Here is a 17,109-nt window from a genome sequence, read left to right as displayed (position 1 = left end):
CATTATAATGCTGTTTTGTCTCCCATTTTACCTTTAATAAAAAATTGCAACTTCTGATATTTTACCATTTCGTGATTTTGATTAATAATGCAGCCTTACTTTAAAATCCAAATGAGTTTTTGATCGTTGATAATCTAAAACCTTGTTTTTATTATGTGACCCTGAATCAACACAAAGGAATTTCTTTAAGTAAGTAATATATCTTAATGCCATCAACTCATTTTCTCATCACATTTTCTTTGTATTATTTCACAGACAAAAGCATCCCAGAAATACTAAGTTGAATATATATTCTGAGTGAAAGCCTGTATTGCAGGGTCTCTTTTAATGAAACAACTGTTGTCCCTTCTTTATATTTTCAGCCGTTGGCCACCAGATGGCGTCCACAGAGTGTAAACAGGACCACACAGATGCTGCTTTATAGCATGTTTGACATCCATCTGTCTGAGCAGATTCCTGTATCCTCCTCTTCATGGTTCCAGTAAAGCCTTACTCCTCAGCACCAAGATCTGGGATGGTGTAAAGACTTTAAAATAATAAAATATGGAACATAGTGGAGTCCGATAAATCCAACATGCCGATATATTGGTTTATATTATCACAGATATAGCCTATCTCTACAATGTGTCGGCTGATTATAACAAGACGTTGCAGTACTGTACAAAAATACAAAAGATGTGTTTGAGGTATTATAGAAAGATTAAAAATAATGTACGCTATTGTATTTGTTCATACATATGTCCTTTAAAAAAATGCATATGACCAAATATTAAAACTGTCAACTATCAATATTGTATCAGCCTGAAAATAAAGTCCAACATATCTGAGCTTTTTAGAAAGTAAGTCTTGATTTGTAGCACCTCTAAAATGTTAATTAAAAAATAATATATATCTATTTTTTTATCTATCTATCTATCTATCTATCTATCTATCTATCTATCTATCTATCTATCTATCTATCTATATCTATCTATCTATCAAATCTACAACAATCAAGAATCTTTGACAAATCCCTTCTTAATGACCCCTTTTAACCTGCTCTTTACTTCCTGAACACTATGAATTATTAGTTTATTATGAAAAAAAAGAAAGAAAAATAAACCTTTCATGAGCGTCTCTGGTAACTTTGAAGCATTCAACGTGGGGAGACAGACAGACAGACAGAGGGGGGGAGAGAGAGTGAAGAGCGACGAGGGGGAGAGAGGTAACCGGCACCTGCACGTGGAGGAAGTCTCTCCTCTCTCTCTCTCTCTCTCCTCTCTGTCTCTGTCTCTGTCTCTCTCTCTCTCTCCTTCCCGTTCACCCCTAATAGGATAATTGATAGATAGCCTAAATAGTCAATAACAGTGGACTCAGAGAGGTCGTCGGAAGCTCTGAGGAGAAACTTTGCAGCTTTCTGCTCCGAGCAGCAAGTTGCAGCAGGACTGTGAGCGCCGGAGATGCTCTGAGGAGAACTGGGAGTTGATAACCAAAAATACTTTTCTACCGCCTGGAAGCTCGCATTTTTTGTACAGGTAGGAGCTTTTTGAACTTAAATAACTGTCTTTAGACTGTTATTTTACAATATTTATTTTCCCTCAATTAACTTTTGGTCAAAAATATATTTCACAATGTTTCCTCAGAGGATTGCAATGGTGGATCGACCGGTATTAAGATTAGGTGGGTAAAACTTGATGACATTAATCAACTTTACTGAGTAAGATTTAGAATTAATTCACTTGGGGTATTTGTTTTTTAGCACTGTTATTTGGCACATGGTCATCAAACGAACTTAATAGCCTATTTGGTCAATTTAAACGGTCAAAAACAATTAAAAACAATTGACTTTTCAGTAGGATATCCACTTTTTAATAAACAAACTGCGTATTTAACTACTTTTGCCTCACATAATAACGAGGTAAAGTTGCATTTTGATGGCCCCCCCTCCATCAAACCTTGTTCAGCCAAATTAGCTCAATATTTCAGCTGCGTCCTGCTGATTGGAAAAGTGTCCTAATTAAAGGATTTCCCCATCATTGCAGATATGGATCAGAGGGCAGTGTGTGCCGGATGCCACCAGCTGATCAGAGACAGATTCCTGCTCAGAGTCACTGACGGCCTCTGGCATGAGCAGTGTGTGCGGTGCGCAGCGTGCGGGGACGCGCTCACCAACTCCTGCTTTCTGCGGGACCGCAAACTTTACTGCAAGCGGGACTATGCTGAGTGAGTGCTGATAACTCTTCCTTATTGTTTGTTTTCTCCTGATGTTACAGTTGATCATAAAAAGCTTAAGCATACATATAACCTACCTTCTATCACTTTTAAACCCTGGCTTCTGCTTCAGATTTTCCAGGATTATGACATCTCAGTTTACAATACCACTATTTCTCAGAGAAATAATGCATAATGCACGTAGAAATACAATTGAATTTAAGTTTAAAAAATTAGCTACCAATTACTACCAATATCATGCCAGTTTTTCTCCATGATGTAAAGTCATTTGAATTCAAGGATTTTAAGCTATATATATATATATATATATATATTCATTATATATTCATTTTCATTGTGATGATAATTTCTGCAAAAAAGTATGTAATATACTAAAATATCACATTTTAGCTGCACCCCATTCTTGTTTAAATACAAGATAGTTAGTATTTTAATTTTTTCTAGTCCCGTTCCTGCACTTTTAGCTTTGGCACATGCATATACATTGCAAATATACTTCCAACATCATAGTTCATAGCAAAAAAAACCATCTAAATGTGTTTTACAAATTTAGGCAAACTTTTAATTTGATTACAGGCTGTTCATTTTATTTTGGCTTATCTCATTCATTTAATTCTATTTTTTGGCCTGGGGTCCAAAAATTATTGTGTGTTATTAGCCAGTTTTTACAACAGAACCCTTGTCCAGATCTGACCTTGACTAAGAATGTGTGTGTGTGTGTGTGTGTCCATATGAGAGCGAGAAGACCAGAGAGAAAGTGAGACCGTGGGGAAACATGTGATTTCTCTTTATTGTAACTTCAACATATCTATTCTAACTTAGTACATACTGTATATTTAGGTACATATTATAGTTTATTGCAAAAGCATTGTGTGTGTGTGTGTTTGTATAATGTGTCACACTATCTAGTTTGTGGTATGTGCATATTATGGATGTAAGTTGACTTCCAGGGAACTTGGCACAGTGCACTAAAAGAAGAAGGTGACTGTAGGTGGAAGGGGTGCCGAGGGAGGAGCTGGAATGTGGAAACACTATTGGCATAGTGTATGATCCACACACACACACACACAAAACAACACGATCACACCTTCACACACACGTACAGCACAACAACCAGGGTAAGAGCTCAACTGACACATTGTCAAAATGTGTTAAAATTTCGAGGCCCATTGGCGTGGCAACTGCAAGCTGGGACAACATATGTCTCGCCCCCGCTTCCCCCAAAAAAAACCAAACAAAACCCTCCCACCATCATCACCCATCGCCCGATCCACTGCCACTGTCTCATCCCCTCCTTCTTGTTTGGAGGACCAAAACATGCTCTCACCTAAACCAGAGCCAAGACGAAAAGTGAACACCCTGACAGGCAGCAGCTCACATTATTTCTGAACAATTTAGTGACGGCCTTTCTGCCAAGCAGGCAGGAATACAAGAAATGTTGCACTCATTGGTCCAAAATGCTCTCCGCTATCATCTTCCCAGCTAAATTACACTGTAGTGGTACTGGAGGCCTGTTTACATTTGCGGGCAGAGTGTTTGTTTGCGGAGCATTTAAAACATGCCATTTTTATGAAAATGGATAGATGGAAATCAGAGTGGATTCTTGTAAATTGCTTCGTGTGATTAGTGGAGATCATTTGGCTGAAGCACAGAGAAAAGAGCAGGACTGAGAGGTAATTAGGAGAGTAGAGCCATATGTCAGAAGGTCTGGTGCATCCCTACAAGAGAGACGGTGAGGCTGGTGTGAACTTATTTCGGGGGACAGTGCGCTCCACGAGCCCTGGCGTTATGTGCCGTGGCATCTGGAAAGCTCTGCTCACAGCAGCCCCTGTGTCGAGCGATGGGATAACGCCCAGCCGACCGTGAGATATCTGACCTGACCAATTAGCAGGAGGCCTGGTGCCAGAGCTCTGGCTCCGAGGTCTCACGTCTCCACCTCCCCATTCGTCCTGTCTTTGGTGTGGCACCCTATAACACATGAGCACCACTTTTGTCCATGATGAGGGGCTTTAAAATGTGTTTCTCTCGCGGTGCAAACTGTGTTCTACTCCCTACCCTTCCTTTTATCCAGGACTAGCGTGAAGCCAGCTCGTAAGTGACAATTATTCCATACTGTGACAACATTTGTCTCTTACCACATGCTGTATCTTCTGTCTGAATTTTGCCTTGTTTGTCCCTTTGCTCACGTGACACATCAGTGCCAGCCAGACCACCAGATTTAGCCTGTTTATGGAGGCTGAAAGACAATAAGGCCAGAATTTGAATTCCCTGAACAAAGCAGTTTATATTCCTCTTCGCTCCAGAATCACCAGTGCCTGCTTTTATTACTGCGTCCAAAAGCCAGTGTATAACTAGTATCAGAATGGTGAATTATTTTATATATTAAGATAAAAGTATAGATTTCATGGCATCAAACAAAAAGAAAAATGGGCTACAAAACTAACTAAAATGCATCAGGATAATAAAACATACAAATAAAATAATAAAATAACTAAGAACATAAATAAAAAGTATTCACACTGACACCTTGAAGCACCCTGTGAAGTAGTGTTGATCTTTTTTAGATACTTGTACATGTAACAGATAATAAAACACATGCGTGTTCTTTGTTATACCTACAGTATCTAGATAAAAGGGCAGTTCTTTGCATCCTACTGAATATTATATCTGTTAAGCTTAAACAGATATCTTGTCATGTTATATAATTTCCCTCTGGGATTATTAAAGTATTAAAGTATTTCTGAATCCAGAACATACATATGTATCAATTGCCGGAGCAGTGTAACTCATGCAGTGCAGCACCAGAATGTAAAAATTAGGGAAAATATGATTTAAAACATTAATAATTAAGTCAGTAATTTCCAATGTGGTTTCACGTCATGATGTTCTGTAGCAGAATTTGTTTTAACTCCATGATTATATTTGTGTCTTTATAGCTTAACACGTTAATGTGAGCTGAAGTCTTATTAGTCCACAGACCAACTGACCTCATTGTTTGTGCCTTTAGCAACATTTAAAACACTGACAATCATGGGATTAGCATAAGATATGATATAATATGATGAAAATAGCAATAATGAAGGTCTACTTTCTTCTTTATATATTTTTTGATATGTTATTAGGTTTATTTGTAAAAAAACAAAAAAAACAATAACATTTCAAATACAAATTAACACATCCATAGACTGTCCCAGATATTGAAGAATATTCCTGACATAATTGCATTGTCTATTTTATTTATTTGTTTGCTTGACCCATATCGGTCACACAGGACACACAATACATAACACACACTGTACTGTAATTTAATGAAGCCGTATGCAAATTTTTGCCTGACAATGTGATGTTTAGGGTGGCCAGATTGTCAGCAGATTTAGATTGGCTAAACGGTTCAGTGGACAGGTGGACTGGACATCAGATTGGTCGTCAGATCAGCGGTGTGACTGGCGGTGCACTTGACCCGCAGATCTGTATCTGATACACGCTCTCTCTTGGTGTGTGTGTGTTCAGCAAAAGGATCCAGGTTAACCTGATCCAGAAACAGGATCTGTCTCTCTGCATGTCCACTAGACCAGCAGTCTGTTTGCCTGATCGTCAAAGGTCAGCACTGAAGTCAGGGCAAGAACAATGAGAGGGGAGGGCTTTGCTCTGGAGCTTGTGTGTGCGTTTTGCTAAACACTCATCTTATTATACAGTGCATCTACCTTGAGAGTGCCTGGCCATGTCAGTGTGGACAAGTGCAGCAGGATTTTGCTGACTTATTTCTCTGTAATGATCTTGTCACTAATTGCCACGAATAAATCCAGCGTGACTGAGTGTTCCCGCTCTCCTGGCTGGGCCGCTGGGCCAATCATGTCAACGGAAACTCTGAAATATTAAACACCTTGAGCTGCTTCATAAGTATTGGAGGTACTCTTACCTTTGCATTAACAACGCTTAAGAAAACTGGGTATAGTAAGACGAACTGGGCAAGGCGTGTAGCTAATGGAAAAGCGATTCTCGAAACATGAATGATCTCACATCATTAATGCCCATAGTTTCTTCTTCACTGACATCTAGCATTAGCATCACTCTGAAAGATTAAATCAAGTACTTTGCTGCATCATAGAAACATTCCGGGTATTTCCTCTGCCACACTTCCTTTGAAAATGTTTTCGTCGATGCATCTTGTGTTGCCACAGGAATGCACATACCACAGACGGTATGTTGGCCATATTAAAGCACATACCATTGAGGCCGTGGAGCAGACGACTCAGATGGGTCAAGCAGCCCGCCTGACCCTCCTGAGCTGCTGGGAATGGGCTTTACCGTTTCCCTAGCGACCCCACAGCAACAGTGAGAGGTCCCAGCAATGTTTGGCTTTAGGATGTTGCAGCTCCAGACCTTCTGACAAGGATGTCTCAACCTGGGTGTTTGCTTTATGTTTAGTCTGAGTTTCTGTTTGTTTGTAAATATTGTGCTAAATTTCCATTTTACATATGTTTAAAAGGAAGTCAAATGCTTTATTTGTTTCACTAAAAAAAGTTAATGTGAAATCTTTATTTTAGGTGAATTTTACTAAAACTGCCTATTGCTAAAATTTGTGCTTATATTCACTTTTATGCAAGAATGGCTTGGGGCATAAAAATGCCAATCAGGGGAAAATAATTAAACATATTTGTGGTATGTAATTTATTTGTCTGGAAGGTACAAATGCTGTGGATCTTTTCCCTGTAATAGCACCAAATTAAATTATCGATTAAAAAAATTAAGTTTAGCTTTAGGTTTTTCTAATGAAACAGATATGATAGCTGTGGTTGTTTATATCTGCTCTTCCACATACATAGGTGGCCAATGCAAGATAAATACTAAAAGGTTAATATAACTCTGGTAAGTAATACTTTGAATTTGTCCATGAGTAGTTGCATTGATCAAACATGATTCAAGTTACATTATTAAATTTTTTCCACACAGCTACAAAGTAGAAAAAAAATCTTTGATTGAATCAGTGATGTATGTAGGCTCTCCTTATGAGCCACATAAAATATTTTTATGTGAAAAGAAAAAGGTGGGAAAAATGCTGTCACTTTCTCATGCCTCTGGGCTGACTGGTCTGGTGACCCAGTCAGGTCTGGAGACAAACACCAGTTCTAGAATGATGACGCATCATCCTGTGTGACAGACCCAAAATGCCGCGGTGTCAGCCAGCGGACAATGGTCCTGCTGCTTGGGGGCTGGCTCTGTCTTTGTCCCGCTCTGGTTAAGCAGACTTAAGGATAATTCCGCGGATAATTCATGGGACCGGCGGCTCAGCCTCTCCCACCGGGAGATCTGATTCCCCCCCTCTGCCTGGAGCCATGGCCTGCCGAGAGCTTTTCTCCTGCCTCCCCAGGAGCACAGCCTCGGACACGGCAGCCGGAGCCACGGCAACAGTCTCTGAGGCTAAGCCCACCAGTCCTGGTTGCCAGGCGCTAAGATGCACACCCGCCACGCTAAGGGTATGTGCCTGAGTGGTTGGGGCAGGAGAAGGAGGAGGAGAGGGGAGAAGTCAGGTTGGCAGTTGTTTTGAGTGACAGCTCGACTCAGCAACATTCCCCAAGTCAACCAAGCATTTTCTTTTCTCATGGAGTCCCATCTTACTGAGGTGTGAAGGGTCCTCAAGTGTCTCAGCTTATACTCAAGCTCAGCCAAACAAAAGCGTTACTCTCTTTTATTTACTGAGCTCTCACAATTCCTCACAATTTCCTCCCTTGTTTCACCCCCCGCCCTCCTATCCCACTCTCTAGACTGTTTGCAGTGCGTTGTGGGGGCTGTGCGGAGGCCATCTCTCCCGCAGAGCTGGTGATGCGTGCAGGGGCCGCTGTGTTCCACCTGCGCTGCTTCACCTGCAGCGTCTGTTCCTGCCGCCTGCAGACTGGAGACCGCTGCGTCCTCAGGGAGGGACAGTTACTGTGTGCCAGAGAGGACTACCACCAGTGTCTGGCCAGCCCGACCTCCTCCGACACAGGTACAGGCTGTGTACAGTGTGTGTGTGTGTTTGTGCGCGTGTGTGTTTGTATATGTCACTCTTTGTTCCTGATTTTTATTAATTTGTATATCCTTTTTTCCTTTTTGGTTTTGTACAATTAACAATAGATTTGTGATAGTTTTAAAGTAAGACTTGAGTTTGTTGTGTTCTAACACTGGGTCAGAATAACCAGATATCTGTAACCGTATAGTTTCCGGCACCTTAGCATTAAATAGACAATATGACATTGTGCCACATCTTGACCACGTTTATGACTATGACTAAAATTACTGCTGGCTACTACTTTTCAATCTACTCATTAAGAAATTATGAGTATCAAGTGGTCCATTCTGTCAGTCTAGGTTGTTAAAAAGCATTCTGGAAAAATAAAAGGGAAATACAAACTGAAGCTAAGGTCGGGGGAATGTGTAGAAAAATTAAACCAAAACAAAATAACAGATTAATGTGTAAATGATGCATTGAACCTCTCAGACTGAATTTTCCTTTTTTGTCTCTCAACATTACTTTTGTCAACCCAAATGCCTTGTAGGTGAATAAACATTTACTTTTCAATCATGTCTGCCTACTAGGTAAAAGTGATGAGGAAGAAGAAGAGGAGGTGGAATCTGGGAGGGTTACAGGCCGACGAGTTAGATCAGAAGACCTGGAGAGCAAACGTCCCAAAAGACCACGTACTATACTGACCACTCAACAAAGACGGACCTTCAAAGCCTCATTTGAGGTCTCATCCAAGCCTTGCCGAAAGGTACTGTGTTTATTCTGTGTTCACCCAGTAGTCTGGACTTCATAGTTTCTGTTCTGGATATGACATTTCACAACGTATGTTTGCATAGAGGGAGTCTATATTGTTGTTTTCTGTCAACATTCTCACTGCAATGCTACAATGTTGTAATTTTAATGAGGACAAACGCTAACCTTAAAAATAAGCATCCAACAGTGTTATAGTATAGAATAGTTGTTTTATATAGTTTTGTTTAATGATGAGATCTTCAAAGTAGAGGAGTCTACCTCAGAATATGAACAGAAAACCGTATTGTGTAATCATGCTTCTCACAAAGACCAAAGAAATAACTCCTCATTGCTAAATTATAGAGGTTAGTTAATTAGTGGCAGGATTTCAGCTATCTACTGCATATAGTAGTGCTGTACATTACAAACATAACTTCCCAAAAAAATATCCAAAAGTCAAGTCAATTAGGAGTCATTTCTTTTCTTGAAATATATTATATATTTAATAAAGGTTTTATCTTTTCCTCCTTGTTTGAGGCGGATTGGTGATTCCGATTTTTTAACCTTCAAGTGACCTCTTCTCTGTTTCTATTTTCCTATTTTTTACCCTCCCTTTCTTACTTTCTCCCTCCCCCTGAATCTTGATCCAAGGTAAGGGAGACCTTGGCAGCAGAGACTGGTCTGAGCGTCCGGGTTGTGCAGGTCTGGTTCCAGAACCAAAGAGCCAAAGTAATACAAAGTACACGCACACACACAAACTCACACACACACACATAGTCATATGCGCTACTAATAAAAGAACTCTTTCTGCACTGTGTTTGTATGCCAGAGTGGAAATCAGCCTGGCTATCTCTTCATACAGGAAACTGATGACATCTCACTGCGAGATCACTGTAGATTAAACCCCATATTTCCTCACAAAGTGGGCTCATGTGTGGCTTCCCTCCACCACTGAAAGATGTCCTTTAGCTGACTGTTAATACTTTGCAATTGAGTGAACACACTCGTATGCCTGGGTGGCAGAGGGACTGTGGAGTGAGAAAAATGTTTTACACTAGGCCTGTTTGTGAGCTTTTTGTCTGCCGGTGCATGTTTTTTAGATGAAGAAACTGGCCAGGAGACAGCTTCAGCAGCAGGAGCAGCAGCAGCAGACTCAGGAGCAGCGTGAGCACCCATCACATCACACAGGTATTGCACTGTTGGAATTTTTTTTTAAATGTGCTTTATTACTCCCCTATGATATGATATCCTAAAGATAAAGTCTATTCTTTATAACTAATTTTCAAAGAAAGAAAACGCCATATGCTGAAAGATATTTTACAACATTTTGTAGAATATAAGGAGTTTTTTAAAGTATCTTTTAGCAGACAGAATTGAGTAATCATTACAAAGGCAGGAGCAGGGGCACAAAAGCTCACGAAAAAAAGACATGAGTGTAAACCACAGCAGTAAACACCAGCTCCTGTGTGACTCCTGTGCCCCACAGCGCCCTCCCGTGGTAGTTTGACATCTGAGATGGAGCGCCTAGGGTCCTCCTATACCCACATTCAGCAGCAGCACCAGATGGGACTCACCACACTGGAGCAGCAGGACTATGACATGGACCCCTTCAGACAGGGCCTGACCCCTCCTCAGATGCCAGGGGATCACATGCACCCCTATGGTAAAGACCTCAGTGCTGTCAAACCATGATGGATAATTACATGTTTTAAGTATTGTTCTACAAAGCTTCTGTGATTAGTAAAACTAAGAATTCAGATTTTATAAAGACATACAATGTGTTATTTTTGTCAGTAGTCAAAATAGTCAATAATATATATATATATTAGATCCCAGTTAGCTTCAGCATTGTAGCTGGGTCACTGCTCTTTGTCCTTGCACATAACTCACATTTCCTTTTTAGTACGTGACCAATTAAATGGTTTAAATGCAAAAACGTCACTGCTTTTTTGGGTTAAATATTACTTGATGTTTACAAATGTGTTTAAAATGTTGCTAATATTGAGTAAATGTAAATGTACTCATAAACAGTCTCTTATTGACTCTTTACATGCAATTCAATTTGTGGAGTAGCTCCAATTTCATTCAATTTTCTATTCGGCTGTCCAAAATAATGTCATAAGTAATGATATATTGTGGGTGAACAAAGTAATGGAATGTAACAGTGAAATTACATATTAGAATATAATGTAATTTAACAAAACCACAAACAATGACCAGAATCAACCCCTTATTAAAATGGTGCATGATACTCTTTACAAAGCCAGTGTGTATTGCAGGGTTTTTGTATTGTATTTTATTATATTGTCAGTTGTTTCTATTATTTTGTATAATGCAAATTTAAAAGTCTTTTAGAATTATAACAAATTATATTTTTACTTAAAGTGGGTACTTCAGCAATTTAGTAAAATTGGTTAAACGTGGTAAAGCAGAGGTGGAGATATCAGTCCTACATTTCCCAAAATGCAACTTGATAGCACCAAACTGTTTTCACAGGCTTAATAGTACTCCTAGTAATAAATAAGCTGAACTTAATGAGTAAAATCAGTAGAGTCCCACTTTCAACCAACCAATGTTCAGATTACAGTCTAAGTATCCAGTGATTAATGATGTTGTGTATTTTTTAGGTTTCAAGGGTCTGTACGGTGATATGGACAGGGACCCTCTGTGTCATGTGGCTGACAGCGACTGCCTGTCCCTGGGTGACTCTTCTCTGCTCACCCCTATTGACCGCCTCTACTCCATGCAGGACTCTTACTTCACCTCCTGAGGGTGGAGATGGGACTCGGTGAGAAGCGGTGCGTCTCCCTCACTCTGCACCACTCTGTGGTCTCATCATTTATCTGTGCACAAGGTTGAAGAAGTGGTTGCAAAATTACCGCCAAGGGGACATGGGTACACTGTGATACCATGCAATATACCATGTGCACCTCCATATAAACACGATTACACTACTGCCTCTTATGCTTTACAATCCCACTGTACAACACAGGCTCCTGTGTAGGCATGATACCTCTTTCACTATGTTTGAATGTTAGATCATGAGATTATATCTGCATCTACTAATGTAAATAGCTGTTTTTGGGTGTGCATTTGTATTTATTCTCACAATGTGTGTATGCTGTTCATCTTGAATGAATCAACAATGATCAATAAATAATGGTTATGATACAGTGAATGTCCAGTATAAAATGAGTGGCGTAGTGAGTATGAAGCACAGGCTGATTTATTATGAAGATAGGGTATTCATGCTGAGGGTCAGAGCCAGGTCAGTCCATCCTCGGTGCTTATCAGTCCAATCTAGGTGACAGGTCAGCGAGGCATCTTCCCCTGGCTGTTGGGTGGATCATCAGATTGTAAAAAGCGGGGCTATGACAGCTGTATGGGTCAGTGGCAGGTAAGCATCACATCCATGCCGCCATCATCAACGCTCACATTGTGCTCCTCGCGGTCAAAGGCCCTTGCTGCATTTTTCTGCCTTTTCCTTCCTCCAGTCGTAGAGGATGGGAGGTGGGGGGGACCACCCAGGCACTGTGCCCAGCTGGAATGCACCAATCCTGGGGAGGAAGGCTGAGAAACCCCAGGGAGGGGGCTCCAGACAACGGAGGGGCTGAAAGCTGTGTCAGGGGAGAATGCCCAGGGTGACACAGAGATATGAAGACCCACTGTATGGAGTGCCTCCTTGCCCCAGCCATGAACCCTCTCCTGGACCCATCTCATATTTCCCACTATGAAATCAGACCTTGCAGAGCAGAGAGCGCAAGTCAATGGTCAGGAACAATCTAACTGTCTGTCACCGTGGTATGCTATTGCCAGCCAGAGCTAAAGAAGTGTGCAGCAGGGTATACTGAGTGTGTTTCTTTGAGTCTGCCTTTGTATCTGTGTCTGTATCTGCTCTAAGTGTCTGCTGGCATGTGCATGTGTGCATGCTCATGTGTTGGGAGGAACAACACTCTTTGTTGTTGGGACTAAAGTATCATAATGCATTTCCTTGTATCTTTAGAGGTAGATGAAGGGAGAAAAGCCCGACTTAAATATCAGGGAAGGAAGCCAAGGTGGTCACCTGCGGGGCCTTTTCCCTTCTTGTGTGCGAGTCTGTGTGCAGTTGGCACGCATATATGGTTGCCAGCAGCAGTGGGTGGGATGAGAAAAATAATCAAACCGTGATCATACGGTCACAGCAGGTAGCAATAACCTCATTATTATTCTGACGGTAGCCAAACAGTTTCCTGTCAACAGTTCGGTTATTTATTGCACCCTCCATGCCAACCACAGGCCACAAACCCTCTGTCTTTTAACCGCTATAATTGGCTTCATGCTGTTGCAGCGCCAAGACAGATGCACACACTTTGCTGAAGGTATTCCATTGGCCATTTGCTGCTCATATTAAAAGTCTGGGGGTATACTATTGGCACAGATACACAAGGAGTATTCTATACAGTAGGTACAGCCATACAGTCGATATTTCATCATTCAGATGAAGATGGGGTAGTGAATTGCTCCTTAATATGGGATCACTGCCCAGTGTGACACATTGAGTTGAGACTGATAATAGATCACCTCCTCACCACTCAGTGGCAGGAGATTTCTGGCCACTAAATGTGCTAAATTGACACTTTGTGACAGTTTGGCAATCTCAGAGGTTTTCTGCCACTTCCCCAGTTGACCCTACAGTATAAGTTCCTATGGGGGAGGTCAAATGTGGGTAAACTGAGCTGCTAGGGAGGGCACCAGCAAGACAGAGTCACCTCTTACTACACCAAATGACACTGAACATTGTTGAAAGATTGCCAACATTGATCACATACTTAATGTGCAATATTGGGTATCTAAAATAAAATAAAAGGTTTGTTGATATGAAGATATGTTTTTATTGAAAATTAAGCATTATACAAGCAGCAGAAAAAACTCCACACAAATGTTACTTTATGTAATATATCATGCATCAATTGTGTATCATGATTTGGGTTCTTTAAAAACAAAAGGTGAAGGTTTTCATGTAAAATGTTGATTATTATTTGATATGATTGAAGTTCTAATCCCTCTGTAATCCTTTGGTACCAGTATCACACAATAGGAATCTATATATAATAATAGCAAGCATTATGTTGCAGTGTTTGAAATGATTTGCTGCAAAAATCAAGTCTTAGAAAACAACAAAAAAATCAAAATTCAAATGCTGGATTCTCTCTGGCTCCCCATGCTGGTGCATCAGACCTAACCTTATTTCCTGCAAAGATCAGAAATAAGGATCAATCATATACTGTGAGTGCTACAACATGCTGTATGCGTGAAACCGTACAGCATCATCACAGTAGGTCTCACCTTTTTTCTTAAATCGTGTCATAATCAACAAAGCAAGTCCTATCAGGGCGAGTGGCACAACAACAGAGGCTGCTCCTACACCTGCATACATCAGCATGGCAGTCCCCAACGGCATACCATTCACTGGAACACATAAAGATCACAGTAAATACGTGTTTTTTTTACTGCAGGTTTTTTGGTCAGCAGATCAATCGTCACTATTTTTTAAATTTCCATACCTACAGCCTTCTCCTCTAGTGCCACCAGCAGGTTCACATTTGTGGTTTTAAGTAAAACTCTTGAATGGATTGCCATGAAATTTTCTACACACATTCATGTCACCCTCAACACTTTATTTTCCTCTAGAGCCACCATAAGGTTAAGATTTATGTCCAATAAGTTGGTTAACATACTAAATTAAGATGGTGAACGTGGTAAACATTATACCTGATTAATATCACCATGTTAGCATCATCATTATGAGCATGTTAGCATGCTGACAAAAATTATTTGTACCTGTGCAGTTAGGCAGACGGTCACTCCAAAACCCAGTGGAGGAGCAATACAGCACCTCTGTGCCATTCAGGGAGAATCCCTCCCCACAGGTGAAAAGACACTTGGAGCCAAAGCTGAAGTTCCCCAGAGGATGGGAGCAGTTCACAGACAGGGGCAAATACACGACATGAATGGCCTTGCACTGTACAGCTGAGATGTGGAAAGGACAAAAATTGTAATTACTTACAACAATGAGTTATTTGAATCCTAGAACAGCAAGCCAAAACTTAGTTTAAAGTAACGCTGGGCACTCACGCTGGCAGGTGGGAAGATCCTGACTCCAGTGGCCTGAGTTGTTGCATGTCATACTTGAAGTTCCTCTTAGCCTGAAACCCTTATTACATTCAATGTCACAGTGGGAGCCATAGCTGAAAGGGGAGTATGGATGGCTGCAGTTCATCCTTCCATGTTGTGGAGGCTTGGCCAGTAGGGGGCATGGGTGTGCTGTAGATAAAATTGACCAAAACGTATGATCATCAGCTTCAGACCAAATAATCTTCTGAAACAAAGTGGCATAAAGAGGGATTTCCTTCAAGACATAACTATTGATTCAAAATGTGACAAGTTAATGATATAGCTGTTGTGTTGATTATCATATGAATGAATGGGCACATGAAAACCCCCATTCTAAATCAGTATACATCAATGTGCATCCTGCAAGAGGGAATATATGTCAAGTGCAGCCCCCTCATATTATGATTTATTACCCAGACAATGGGGTATTTCTCTGCTCCACATGCCCAGAGAGGTGCACTGAGTGTCAGCAGTGCCATTCAGGATGAAACCCTCCATACAGGTTGATGTGCACTCAGAACCAAAACTGAACTCTCCATGAGGATTGGAGCAGGCTAAGGTGCTATGAGAGGATACGTTCAGAGTGGGACATCTCTTAGCTGGAAGAGAAACCAAGAGGGACAGAGATATTTAAAAGCTTGGTAAAGAGGTACAGTCATGCCTTCTAAACCATAAAAATAAGAATTTTTCTGTAGATTACGATCAACATATTATGATACAGAGATTGCTTTTACCTAAGCAACGTGGGATGTCTGTGCTCCACTGGCCCTCAGAGGTGCACTCTGTGTCAGCCACTCCATTCAGGACAAATCCCGCCTCACAGGTTGATGTGCACCGGGAACCAAAACTGAACGCTTTATGAGGATCAGAGCAGGATAAAGAACCATGAGAGGGAGAGTTCAGAGTGGGACATCTTTTAGCTGGAGGGGAACAGACAAAGGGAGAGACAAAGATATTTAATATTACTTTCAAGACATCTAAATCATTAAATTTAGATTTTTTCCTTTGGATTATAATCACCAGATTATGATATTAATATATTTTATACTTTATACTTACCCAAGCAACGTGGGATGTCTGTGCTCCATGTGCCCAGAGAGGTGCAGTCCGTGTCTGCCGGCCCATTCAGGAGAAAACCTTTCTCACATGTTACATTACACAGAGAACCAAAACTGAATGCTTCATGAGGATCAGAGCAGAATAGGTAACCATGAGGGGGAGAGTTCAGGGTGGGACATCTCTTAGCTGGAAGTAAAACAGGTAGAAGAAGAGACCAACAATATGTTTTAGAGCTTTATGAGGTCAAGTGGTATTAAAACAATATTACAAGCTTTTATGTTGATTACAATAAACAGATTATGATACAGACATCTAGGATTGTTTTACCCAAGCAACGTGGGATGTCTGCGCTCCACGTGCCCAGAGAAGTGCAGTCTGTGTCTGCCGTCCCATTCCGGAGAAAGCCCTCTTCACATGTTGTATTACACCGAGAACCAAAACTGAGCTCTCCATGAGGATTAGAGCAGACTAAGGAGCCATGAGAGGGAGAGCTCAGAGTGGGACATCTCTTAGCTGAAGTGGAACAATGAGAAACCAATAAGTGCTTTACATGGTAAGATGTACAGTCAAGCAACCTAGGCCATAAAAATTAAGAGTTCCTCTGCTGACTGTGTAAACAAAAAACGATACAGACATTTACACTTTATTTTTATTTTTTTTTTTTGTACCTAAGCAGCGAGGGATGTCTCTGCTCCACGTGCCCAGAGAGGTGCACTCTGTGTCAGCCACCCCATTCAGGACAAATCCCTCCTCACAGGTTGATGTGCACCGGGAACCAAAACTGAACGCTTTATGAGGATCAGAGCAGGATAAAGACCCATGAGAGGGAGAGTTCAGAGTGGGACATCTTTTAGCTGGAAGGGAACAGACAAAGGGAGAGACAAGATATTTTTTTTTTTAACAATATATTTATAGTTTTGCACATGGAAAATATACAGTCACAGGGACAG

At 40.9% G+C, this 17,109-nt stretch overlaps 2 protein-coding genes across 3 annotated transcripts in view; one reads left to right on the top strand and one right to left on the bottom strand.

The window, feature by feature from the left end:
• The first annotated feature begins 1,631 nt into the window (after window positions 1-1,631).
• Window positions 1,632-11,783, top strand: lmx1a (LIM homeobox transcription factor 1, alpha). The gene is made up of 8 exons (XM_035653927.1): window positions 1,632-1,659; window positions 2,022-2,202; window positions 7,977-8,197; window positions 8,788-8,963; window positions 9,599-9,676; window positions 10,048-10,135; window positions 10,434-10,610; window positions 11,575-11,783. The coding sequence occupies exons 1-8, from the start codon at window positions 1,632-1,634 to the stop codon at window positions 11,715-11,717; spliced, it is 1,092 nt and encodes a 363-aa protein (XP_035509820.1). The 3' UTR covers window positions 11,718-11,783.
• A 2,015-nt stretch (window positions 11,784-13,798) lies between these two features.
• selp (selectin P) overlaps window positions 13,799-17,109 on the bottom strand; it is a 6,292-nt gene continuing 2,981 nt past the window's right edge. The window contains exons 10-18 of one of the 2 annotated variants that reach the window (XM_035652642.1): window positions 16,828-17,013; window positions 16,487-16,672; window positions 16,160-16,345; window positions 15,835-16,020; window positions 15,514-15,699; window positions 15,062-15,250; window positions 14,768-14,956; window positions 14,273-14,395; window positions 13,799-14,177 (exon numbers count right to left, since the gene is read on the bottom strand). In XM_035652642.1, the coding sequence (XP_035508535.1) occupies window positions 14,113-14,177; window positions 14,273-14,395; window positions 14,768-14,956; window positions 15,062-15,250; window positions 15,514-15,699; window positions 15,835-16,020; window positions 16,160-16,345; window positions 16,487-16,672; window positions 16,828-17,013 (1,496 nt within the window). In that variant the 3' untranslated portion in view covers window positions 13,799-14,112. The remainder of the gene's footprint in view (window positions 14,178-14,272; window positions 14,396-14,767; window positions 14,957-15,061; window positions 15,251-15,513; window positions 15,700-15,834; window positions 16,021-16,159; window positions 16,346-16,486; window positions 16,673-16,827; window positions 17,014-17,109) is intronic. The other variant, XM_035652643.1, reaches the window with a different exon arrangement.

The sequence above is a fragment of the Morone saxatilis genome, unplaced genomic scaffold (genome assembly GCF_004916995.1).
Source record: "Morone saxatilis isolate NCDOM2014 unplaced genomic scaffold, NCSU_SB_2.0 Contig12, whole genome shotgun sequence".
In the NCBI taxonomy this organism is placed as follows: Eukaryota; Metazoa; Chordata; class Actinopteri; family Moronidae; genus Morone; species Morone saxatilis.
This window is presented reverse-complemented; position numbering and strand designations above follow the sequence as displayed.

Excerpts from the sequence above, each read along its gene's own strand:
- lmx1a (XM_035653927.1), top strand. The coding sequence starts at position 1,632 with ATGGTGGATCGACCGGTATTAAGATTAG. Across the intron at positions 2,203-7,976 it reads TGCAAGCGGGACTATGCTGA|ACTGTTTGCAGTGCGTTGTG; the intron begins GTGAGTGCTGAT and ends CCCACTCTCTAG. Across the intron at positions 8,198-8,787 it reads CCCGACCTCCTCCGACACAG|GTAAAAGTGATGAGGAAGAA; the intron begins GTACAGGCTGTG and ends TCTGCCTACTAG.